The sequence below is a fragment of the Chenopodium quinoa genome, unplaced genomic scaffold (assembly GCF_001683475.1).
Source record: "Chenopodium quinoa cultivar QQ74 unplaced genomic scaffold, ASM168347v1, whole genome shotgun sequence".
NCBI lineage: Eukaryota > Viridiplantae > Streptophyta > Magnoliopsida > Caryophyllales > Amaranthaceae > Chenopodium > Chenopodium quinoa.
The window spans coordinates 1-12,277 of NW_018745195.1; the positions used below are offsets into that span (position 1 = coordinate 1).

At 44.9% G+C, this 12,277-nt stretch overlaps 1 protein-coding gene across 1 annotated transcript; it reads left to right on the forward strand.

Moving 5' to 3' along the window:
* Positions 1–10,925: 10,925 nt before the first annotated feature.
* On the forward strand, positions 10,926–11,986 carry LOC110711007. The gene is made up of 2 exons (XM_021889371.1): positions 10,926–11,369; positions 11,447–11,986. Exons 1-2 carry the CDS (start codon positions 10,926–10,928, stop codon positions 11,984–11,986), a joined length of 984 nt encoding a protein of 327 aa, XP_021745063.1.
* Positions 11,987–12,277: the final 291 nt, after the last annotated feature.

Consider the following 12,277-nt stretch of genomic DNA (forward strand, 5'->3'; position numbering starts at 1 on the left):
ACGGGGAACACTTCCTCAAAAAAGCAGTCGGCCAAAAGAATCAACAGGCCGACAGTTCCGATACAGATGATGCAGTCGTCTACACTATTGCAGGCGGTTTCTCAGGAGGCGGCCCCACTATTAGGGGCAACAAAGATAATATAAGGCGGTTAGATGTAAATTCCGTTCACCAAGAACGGCCGTCCAAATATACATTTCCTGAGATTGTCATCACTGAAGAGGATCTAGGAGGAATAAGGGGGCCGCATGACGACCCTCTCGTTATTGAATGTAAAGTGGGCAACCAGAGAGTTGGCCGAATCCTCATAGATACCGGGAGCTCCTCAGATCTCATCAGCAGCAAATGTCTGTCAAAACTGAAATATCAGACGGACTGCATACATCCGGCCTCCCACCCTTTAATAGGGTTTGGAGGAGGAGTCGTCCACCCACTGGGACGAGTAGATCTACCCATTCGCCTGGGCGAAAAAAGGGGAAGGACGACACATGGTAGTCCGGTTCCTAGTAGTAGAGGAACTCTCGGCCTACAACATGATTCTGGGTCGACCAACCCTGAATAATTCCAAGGCTGTTATAATCCCGTCTCTTATGCTGCTTAAGTTTGAGAGGGATAATGGAACAGTCGGCTCCCTAAGGGGAGATCAGAGGATGGCCCGAGAGTGCTATCTCTCGGATGTCAAGCCCACTGTTATGGCCACTGGGTCAAGTGGGGAAAAAACAGACCTTGACAATGTCAAGGAGAGTGCGCCTGTTCAAGAAACAGGCGACAAAAAGAGAAAGGCGTCCCAGACAGAGTCCGCAAGAAAAGCAAGAAAATAGCAATCATTGGCAGAGGAGCGGCCGGATGAGTTCCGCCCTCAGCCGGCTGGTGAGCATGCGGACCTGATATTAGACGACTCACGTCCTGACCGAACAGTCAAAGTTGGGACGACTGCTCTGAGAAACCTTGGTGACGACTTCCACAACCTGTTGAAAGAATACAAGGACATCTTTGCATTTGAAGTCCATGAAATGCCAGGCATTAGTCCTGATCTGGCAGTACATAAACTCGATGTGGATCCGAAAAAGAAGCCGGTACGGCAAAAGAAGCGGAACCATGGTGAAGAAAGAGGTCAGGCGGCAGCCGCCGAAGTCAAAAAATTACTTGATGCAGGGTTCATTCGGCAATGTTACTTCCCAGATTGGGTTGCAAATGTGGTGCTTGTTAAAAAGCCGAATGACACCTGGCGAATGTGTGTAGACTACACAGACTTGAACAAGGCGTGCCCCAAAGACAGTTACCCTCTGCCTAAAATTGATAACCTGGTCGACTCAACAGCCGGCCATGCCTTGATGAGTTTTATGGACGCTTATTCTGGTTTCCATCAAATTCCTTTATGGAAGAAAGATCAGGAGAAGACGGCCTTCGTCACTGATCAGGGATTGTACTGTTACACGGTCATGCCGTTTGGTCTTAAGAATGCCCCGGCTACCTTCCAACGAATGATACACAGTGTTCTTTGATCAGATTGGGAGAAACGTCGAGGCATATATTGATGATATGATTGTCAAGACTAAACTTCAGAAAGATCATCTGACGGAGCTCCGAGAAACTTTCGCCACACTCAGGCGGCACCATGTCATGCTCAATCCCAAGAAATGTGTATTTGGAGTTGAGTCTGGGAAATTTCTCGGATTCCTTATCAACCAGAGAGGAATAGAGGCGAACCCTGAGAAGGTACAGGCGGTCATTGACATGCAGTCGCCTCGTACCGTCCGAGAGGTTCAGAAGTTAACAGGTTGTCTGGCGGCCTTGGGGAGATTCCTAAGCCGATCAGGCGACAAATGCCTATACTTTTTCCAGGCAATTAAGAAAAAGGCAAGGTTCGAATGGGGGCCGGATGCTGAGGCCGCCTTCCAGAAATTAAAGGTTCACTTGCATTCCTTGCCGAGGCTGGTCAGCCCTTTGCCCAAAGAAGATCTCTACATGTACCTGGCCGTCTCTGATCATGCGTTAAGCGCTGTTCTCCTTGCTGAAAGGGACGGCTGTCAGCTCCCGGTCTACTTTGTCAGTCACGTACTGAAAAATGCCGAGTTGAGGTATCCCCTAGTGGAGAAATTTGGTCTTGCACTCTTCATGGCTGTTAAAAAATTGAAGCCCTACTTTTTGGCACATGCAGTCGTCGTGTATACCGACCAACCAATCAAGCGGCCCCTTACCATCATGGAGTCGTCAGGACGAATGATCAAATGGGCCATAGAAATACAGAGCCTCGAAGTTACTTTCAAGCCTAGAAAAGCAGTGAAGGGGCAAGCCTTTGCTGACTTTATTGTAGAAATGACTCGTCCTCCCGACTCTCAAGTTCCAGACCAAGTCTGGAAGGTATATGTGGACGGAAGCTCTACTTCAAATGGTTGTGGAGCAGGCGTCGTATGTCAATCTCCAGAGGGCGACAGGTTCGAGTATGCTCTACGCTTCAGTTTTCAGGCTTCAAACAATGAGGCAGAATATGAAGCTTTACTAGCCGGGATCCGCATGTGCAAGGCGGCAGGGGCAAGAAAAATAGACGCATGTTCTGATTCACAATTGATAGTGAGTCAGTACAATGGCGAATACGAAGCAACCCATCCGGCCATGATCAAGTATTTACAGGCGGTTCGACAAGCAGTCGGCTCCCTTGAGGATTTCCATCTAATCCAAGTGCCGAGATCAGAAAACAACCAGGCAGATGCACTGTCAAAATTAGCATCATCCGCCTCCTCCGATACTCCTCGAACTGTTTTTTGGGAAGTGATGGAGAAGAGAAGCATCGAGGAAAACCCTATTGGAATCCTAGACAGAAGCTCAACCTGGATGGATTCAATCAGGGCATATCTGACAAACGGGACACTGCCGGATGATCCTCAACAGGCGGCAGCACTGAAAAAACGAGCCTCCTGTTTTGAAATGATACAGGGAGAACTTCACAAGAGGGGGTACCTTCAACCCTTCTTAAAGTGTGTTACTCCTGAAAAGGGACGAGAGATACTAGATGATCTTCACTCTGGTTTCTGTGCTTCCCATATAGGTGGTAGGATGCTTGCTCAAAGGGCAAGGCGCCAGGGCTACTTTTGGCCTACTTTGGAAGCAGATGCAATGGAGATGGTGAAAAAATGTGACAAGTGCCAAAGGTTTGGCAAATTAATTCACCGTCCGGCTACTGACCTCACTACCATTCACAGCCCACTGCCGTTTGCTAAGTGGGGCATGGACATTCTTGGTCCATATACGCCTGCTACAGGCGGCAGAAGGTATATACTTGTTGCCGTTGACTACTTCACTAAATGGGTAGAGGCGGAGGCTGTAAAGGGAATCAAGACGAAAGATGTAATTTCATTCATTTGGAAAAACGTCATCACTCGGTTCGGGGTTCCCATGTCTATGGTTTTTGATAATGGTCCCCAATTTGAGACGCCTGTTCTCAAAAGCTGGTTGGGAGACCAAGGAATTGCACACTACTTTGCATCTGTCGGTCGTCCACAAGCAAACGGCCAGGTAGAAGCCTTTAATAAAATCATCTCAGACGGTCTCAAGAAAAAGATTGAACGAGCAGGCGGCCTATGGGCGGATGAACTACCACATGTTCTCTGGGCCATTAGGACGACTGAAAAAGGGGCGACTGGAGAAACTCCATTCCTCCTAACTTATGGTGCGGAAGCTGTTCTTCCAATAGAACACTACGAGCCGACTCTTCGAGTAATGCTATATGACGAAGAGGCAAACTGGGAAGCCATGCGCCTGGCATTAGACTCACTTCCTGAAAAGAGGGGCAATGCTGTCTTGCGCCATGAGATCTATCGCTTGAGAATGACTAGATCATACAACAAAAAAGTACACAGGCGTCCACTCAAAGTAGGGGACTTTGTACTTAGAAAAATGGAAGCAGTTGGTAGGGCTAATGAGTTTGGCAAACTAACTCCCAACTGGGAAGGACCCTACCGAATCTATGAGGAAGTCAGGGACGGTACCTACCGTCTGGAAACACCAGACGGACAACCGTTGCCTCGAACTTGGAATGTAGATAACCTTAAAAAATATTTCTTCTGAGAGATGTAAAGTAAAGAGCTACTTAATAAAGTTTGCACTTACTATTTAATTGTATTACGAGGGGCATGCCGTCTGTACCTTTACAGTCGGCTACCCTCCATTGAGTTTTTCACTCTATCTTCTGAGGGGCATGCCGTCTGTTCCTTTACAGTCGGCTACTCTCCATTGAGTATTTTACTCAAACACTTAGCTAAAAAGATTAGGGCCTGGCCGACCCTGTGCCTAACAGGCGGCTACCCTTCTTTTACTTAGCACCTACGTTCACCAAGAACTTACCAAGGCCACCGGCCGAATGATCAGACCAGGCGCCAAGCCAACTGATCAAATCTACAAAACTAATACGACCTGTCCCAACATCATAGCAGGCGTCCGACGGCATCCCTCCGGATGAAATTCGTCGCAGAGAGCAGCTCCCTTTTGGGTGGGATCATTGTTCTATAAACTAATTACACGGCACCTATACGACTGTCCCCAAGGGCAACCACGTAGCCGTTTTTGAGACAAGGATAACTCTATCACTAACCAAACCAGTGGTAGCAGTTGACATCTGAGTCAGATGACCGCCTGTATTACTTGGGATAAATGCAGGGGGTACCTCTTGAGTTAATAGCCAACAAACATTGGCGAATCAAGGGGTCTAGCCGGCCTACGCCGCCTGGTACCTCTACTTCTCAAACAAAAGTGACGGCGACTGAGTAACTCCAACGTTAACTCATAGTCACTCCCTCAAATTTGGTATGGAATCTAAAAAGTTTGAGTCGTCCGCCTGTTTCAAACAAACAAGGGCACTCAAACCCCTATTCCTACTAGATAACCTATTGAGTTAATAGCCAACAAACATTGGCGAATCAAGGGGTCTAGCCGGCCTACGCCGTCTGGTACCTCTACTACTCAATCTAGATCGCGACAAAGACTAAGTAACTCCTAAGTTAATAGTCACTCAAACTTAGTATGGAGCCTAAAAGGTATGAGTCGTCCACTTGTTTTTAATAAACAAGGGCTCTCAACCAATACTCTTGCTAGGTTAACAAATTACGAGTTAAAAGCCAACATTGGCAATAAAGGGAAACAACCGGCACCCGCCGTTTGTTATCCTACTTAATTCCTTGGCAACTAGGAAATACTATTTACTTGGTCAGACAAATTGAATAAATAGTTCGAATACCGATTGAATAAATGGCCGACTGATCATCTACCCTGGAAACAGACCACCAGTCGTCCAGGGGCATAGGCGGCATACTATTTGTACCTGTCTTAACGTTCGGCCATACACAACAGTCGGTCTAGTGAACAAATTAAAAATACTTAGACAAATTTGAACCAAAACAAAAATTTGATTAAAAATAAGCCGGCCATTAAAGACCAGCAGAATATTCAAAACCCCGGCCCCCTGGCCGGGTAATTACAAAGCAAACGGCACGCAGGCCGTGAAAAAAAAAAAAATATATACTTAAAGCTTAAGAAGGGGGCAGTTCAGTATCAGCAGCTGCCGCCTGGTCAGCACTCTTCTTGCTGGACTTGGCCTTAGCTGCACCCTCTTTTGATGCCTTACCCCCAAGTGGCACAAGCGCCACAACCGGCTCTTCCTCCTCCAACGCACCGTCCAACGCCTCTTCTTCAGCAGCCGCCAGGATCTGTTGATTATATGTTTCCGAACACTGGCGGTACGTTCTTTCCCATGAGGCAAAGTCGGCACTGGGGAACAGTCGTTCCCAGGTCATGCGCTGGATTTGAGCGGAGTCTTCCACCATCTCCCGGACGAGCTCTTGTTTCTCTTGATCGGCCTTATCCGAGAGCTCTTGGGTAAGACTCTTCTCTTGGTTCACCAGGCGTTCTTTTACGTTGGCCAAAGATTTCTCCATGGCTTCGTAAGAGTGCATTTTTTGGCGAAGAGGTTTCAGCTCGGCCTTAAGGTTGGTGACGGTCCCCTCCAGCTCGTCAACCTTCTTTTGGGCCGCCTCTAACTGAGCCCGAACAGCGGCGGTAGCCTGCGCCTGATAATAAAGAAGATCAATGGTCAGTACTTCATTTTGGGCAATTTGAAACATTGCCTTATCACAGCTGGAGGCGGCCATAGCCTTTGCGGCCTTTACCTCTTTGTTTTTCCGATCAATCGGCTTGCGAAGGCTGTTGACTCGGAGCAGGGCCTAAGTACAAAGAAAAACAGGCGTCAGTTTCCAAACAGAAAAGTTAACAGGCGTCCTGGAACTCAAAAGCTCAAAAAAATGCTAAGTATACCTCAGCAAGGACCCCTGAAATCCCATCAAGGTCAAGGGTGCCGGCACCCCTGACCGCCTCCCTGTCAGATGGAGGAACTACTTTAACCATAGACTTGGCTACCTCAACCAAGTCAAGCCCCTGGGGGCCGGCTGCATTAAGTGAAAGGAAAAAACAAGTTAGACCTAGTCAAGAAAGAAGCAAGGGTGAGTTTTTACAAGTGAGTGTCCATACATCTAGGCGGCCCCGCCTGGGTTTTAGAAGAAGTGGCCGGCTGCTTCTCAGTCGCCACTGTTTTCCTGGAAGACCCAGGAGAGCTTGCAACAGTCGTCCTCCGGGCCTTGGGGTCCGGCTGTTGCGAGGAAGAAGCCCTTGGAGTGCCAGACTGAAAACAAAAAGAGTTAGTATATGCATAAGACAACTAAAAGAGGAAGTTTTCGAAGCTTACCAAGGGTGCCTCCTTGTTGGGGGAGTCGGCATACGACTGCTTCATGAGCGAGGCCCGCAACATGGCCGCCGCAGTCTTGGATGTTGTTATTTTACTCATGGCGTCAGCTGCAAGAAATAAACAGCAAAGTTAGTAAAAGTCCCAAGTAAACAAGGCGTGAAAAAACAGAGTATTTGTCAGGCCGGCTACCTCTAGAGCACCGACTGCCGAGGCCACAGGCGGCCAAAAAGTACTCGTCATAGAGCCACTTGAAGCTCGGGACGCAGTTTAGGGGTACTTGCTCTCGTACCCCTGAAGTAGAGTTCACCCTAGTCTCTACTTTGAAGAGTCCTTTGTCTAGGATCTCTCTTTTAGCCTTTGGGGGAACAGGCGGCATGCTGCGGCCGCCTGCGAGAAGAGGCGGATCCCTATTCCACTTGTTAAAACGTTTGTTCAGTTCCGTGTCTGAACCCTCAATGATAAGGAAGGTGTTCCGCCAATCCTTCCATTTGTTCGCCTTACCTCTCGTCATGAGGTAACCCCTATGGCTTGTTAATTGGTACCAGCCGGTACCTCCCGACTTAGGGGTCCGGCTGAGATAGTTCATGTGGGCGAAAGCCTCAAAGCTTGGCTCCACCCCGTACATTTCGCACCCGGCCACATAGCCGAGTACGTTTACCCAAGAGTTGGGGGCTAACTGCCATAACCCCAGATCATACCCATCTAAAATCCGCTGAACAGCCGGATGTAATGGGAAGCGCAGTCCAGCTTTGATGGCCGCCACATAGCAGCCAAAGCAGCCGTCACCATAGCTGCTACCAGCCGGCCAGACGACAGTGTCTTCTGGATCCGGCACAAACAGTAAAAATTCCGGGCCCATTTTGTGGTTAGCAATAAAGCTCGCCACGTTGTCTTGCATGGTTGCGATCCGGCCCCGGGGTACCATGCAGTAGTAGGGGGCGTTTTCCTCTCTGTAAGAGGCGGACGGCTCCGCCCAATTGTCCCCCTTCTCAACTGCATGAGAAAGTCTCGCCTCTTGTAGGCGGCTATGTCTTTCTTCTAAGCCAGGAGAACTATGGCCAGAAGAGCTGGACTCGGACTCGTCCTCTGACGAGTCCGAAGAGGACGACTCCTCCCCTCTCCCAGAGGGGCCCGCCTCCTCTCCCTTAGAAGGAGCAGGAGGAAAATTAGGCATGTCAACGGTAAGATGGGAAGGAACCACCTTGGCCCCTCTCTCAGAACTGTCGGCTTGGCAGTCGCCTCGTTTCAACTCTACATCTGGCGCCTGATCAGATGTTTCACTAAGGAGTACCCTTTGGGAGGTGCCGTCTGAGTTTGATATCATAGCAGTCTGTTTCGTTCTGGCCATCACGTTCTGCATAGACACAGATACAGTCGGACTTTGTATAAAGGGCAAAGATGGGTCCAGAAAAGGGCAGGCGGCACTCCTAGTCCTAGATTCAGCCGTCCCCGGTGACCGGCTGATCACTAACTTAGGTCGTGTCGTGTGCTTCCATGGTGCCATTTCAAAAAATAAAAATAAAATTAAGGGTAAGAGAACTGAGTTACCTGAACGAGTGACGGTTGATGAAATCCTGGAAGTCCGGTGCAGTCGGCTTGTCAGAACAGGCGGTAGGCAGAAAAGGTCCGAAATGTCAGAGCAAGTTCAGGGGTCCGAATGTTCTCGCAAAGCTCTCAAATGTGAAAATGACCGAAGTCAGCACTTCCTTTTATAGGCAAAGTGAGAAGGCGAAGGGTCGCTTCCAAATTCAAAATTTGGGCGGGAAAATCTCTCGGCCGTTTGCAAGGTGACACCTGTAGCAGGCCGTCGCCTGTCACCGTGCGACACCTGTCACAGGCGACACGTGACCAGTCACGTGCCACCTGTGAGGGGCAAATGATTAGGGGATTTTTATCCACCAATCACCGTCTGACAAGTGGACCAACCAGGTTCCGCCACGTGTCCTTCACGAAGGCCAACAGGAGCCTGCCACGTGTCAATCACAGATACGTCCTCTACGGACCAATTTAGACACGCCACGTGTCCGCCCATGCCAAATGGGAAAACCGGCCATCAAGGCCCAATCCAGTCTAGAGGCCCGATCAGCTCTAGGTTTACCTTAAACCTAGAGAGTGGCACGCTTCTCAAGGCTATAAATACTTAATTAATCCTCATTAGTTAGGTAATCGAAGAATCAAGAAATCAAGCAGAGAAGAACAGAGTTATTACGGAACACCAACAACCGGCTAATCTCGCTAACGACGCAGATTACCAACACTAAGCACTCTCACCTAGAGAGATCTTATTACTTTAATTTCCGTATTAATTACTCCTTAATCAGGTACTAACTTGACCGTTGGAGGCGGAGCTCTCAGGAGTCTCCGTTATTTTGCAGGTACAGACGTCCGGTTCCAGTCTCGGAATTGTAACTCTCCCGCAGGACATCAGAAAACCCCGAAACAATAACTACTAGTGGGCAACCTGTTCTTCACCCTTTCGGGTTTCATTTCCCTTCTTAATTTAATGTACATTTTAATAGATTGAATTGCCCCATCACATTGCACACAAGTATTGCACAAATCAATTTAATCCCAAGTGACAGTATTTCAATTTCAATATTATTAGAACATAGTCATTTAACATGACATACTAGTTACAACTCGTTTCCCAATAGGCCTTGGAGACCATCAATCACATATAATCAATCGACCAATTTCGAAGAATAAAAAAAATACTTATACGATACCAATTAATCAAATTTTCGAAAATATTTATAGTAGTACACAATTATAGAAAACTAGTATATAATTTGATTCCATAATATCACACAGTAACCACTCATCACATATAATTACACAAGCACATAGTTGGCACACAATATCTCAAAACAATTTCCTAACGGGATTCTAAAGATGATGGACATTGAAAATTACCTTGAGTTGCGCGTGAATCTCAAGGTAAGTAACCTCCAAAACGTTCACCTAGTAGCCTCCGTCTACAATTAAACAAATAAATGGCCTACGTCAGATAATTATACCACTAATAGAAAAAAAAAAAATTGGGCATAAGATCAATATAGTACCGCCCATAATCAAATCACCCCAAAATTAACATCCAATTGAATAATAGAATGATGACCATTTAACTTCGGTAAACATAACTCAAAGGTAAATTTTTTTTTTGTTTTTTTTTTAAAATAAAATAAAAATAAAACAACTAATGATTTACTAAGAATCCAAAATAAGATGGAAAAGTGACGAGTTGCAGTGTTCATGCTTTCCCCCTTTTTTTATTAAAAAAAAACGAATAACGTGATTAATTAAGAAACCAAAACTAGAAAAACAGAGGTGATGAGTTTATGAAGTACTGAGATCCGAACTCGATGTTTCGATTATCAGATACTTTTATTTCCTTTTCTTTAAGGCTTCCATTTAAGAAGAAAATAATTAAAAAGAGTATATATATATATATATATATATATATATATATATATATATATATATATATATATGAAGCAGTTCAAGGTAAAAGTTGAAGGAGTGATCATAGCTTACCAAGAATGAAGATGTAGAAGGATTTGGTATTTTTTTTTAAGGGATTGAAAACAACAGTGGATATATTTATGAATCAATCTTGATGGTAGGTATCAGTCGAGAAGGTTTGTGGGATAGGATTAAAATTTGAAATTAAAACTGATTTTGTTACTAGCCTTTATCCGAAAAACCATTTATGCCATTTTTTTAATTTTTTATATTTTTTTTAAATAAATCCGAAAATAATAATAATAATTATTATTTTTTTTACTATAATATTTAAATTTGACAATACTATAATATTTAAATTTGAAAATAATTATAAATTTAAAAGTTTATTCTAGAAAAATCGTTGATTAAATATACTCAAAGATTTGGGTTATTACACCTGTAACCATATCAAGTACTTTGTCTTATAATGCATTCACTAGTCATAATCACAATAGTAGTCATGCATGTACCATGTCAGTATTGCCTTTTTTTTTCATTGACTAGTCATTCATAGTATAATGTTAATGCATTGAAAGGTCATTCAGTAGTCATGCATGCTCCATTTCAGTACTTTAATTTGTTATAATGCATTGAATTGTCATTCATATTTCAGATTCATTGCTATTTATACTTAATACACGATCTATCCACAACCTGCACCAAAAAAATTCAAGATTTCAAACAAATACAATGTCTTCCATTAGCTCAACCTCTAGCTCATCTGATTCAGATCAATATGCACAATTTGATGAACTAGTTGACGAACTTTTCACAAATCACTTACCAACTATGTTGCTTTCCCAACAACAAGCCCAACCCGTAAATGAAAATGAATGTGACTCGGAACTTCCTAGAGGGGATACAAATAGGAGAGATAGGGAACAGGGTCATGAAAGATTGTTTAATGATTACTTTGCTAATAATTCAGTGTATAACAACATTCAATGTCGGCGTAAATTTCGAATGCAAAGGCCTTTATTTTGTCGCATCATGAACAAAGTGGTTGACGGTGATCAATTCTTCCAGCGCCGTAGGAATGCAGCTGGAAGGCTTGGGTTATCACCACTGCAAAAATGCACCGCCGCGATAAGAATGTTGGCATACGGGTTAGCCTCGGATGCGGTGGATGAGTATGTACGCATTGGACAAACAACCTCTCGGAATGCATTGCAACGTTTTTGTCAAGGGTTATTACACATTTTGAAGCTCAGTATCTAAGAAGTCCCACAGATGACGATTTAAGGCGAATCTTGCATCAAAATGAAATGCGTGGTTTTCCCAGCATGATAGGTAGCATTGACTGCATGCATTGGGAATGGAAGAATTGTCCTACGGCATGGAAAGCGCAATATGCAGGCCGGAGTAAGAATGCGACCCTAATTCTAGAAGCCTTAGCAGATCAAGATTTATGGATTTGGCATGCATTTTTTGGAATCCTCGGATCTTGTAATGATCTTAATGTCCTATATCGGTCCTCGGTATTTGATGATTTTCTGCATGGCCGAGCACCTCCAATACATTTTTCAGTGAACGGACATGAGTACGCCATGAGATATTACTTGGCAAACGATATTTACCCAAAATGGGCTACTTTCATTCAAGGAATAACACATCCTCAAATTCAGAAGGACAAATTATTTGCTGAAAAACAAGCCGCGGCACGGAAGGACGTTGAACGAGCTTTTGGGGTTTTACTGCAATACTACGACAACCCTCACTTGCGTTTGACGAAGACATTTTGTGTGACATAATGAAAGCTTTTATCATTAAGCACAACATGATTGTCAAGGACGAACGCCACAACTACATTCGGGCTGAAGTTTTGAGAAGGTACTACAAAGAAGATCAACCACAATTAACAAGACCAAGTACAAGTGCTATAGTGAACAACAACGAGTCGTTTGAATACAAAGTTGGCCGACCGCCTAACCTTGATTTCGACACGTATGTTCAAAGAAGAATTTTCCTACGTGATAGGAAAACTCATTTTTCTCTAAAAAAACGGATTTAGTTGAACACATTTGGCAAAAATATGGTTTTAG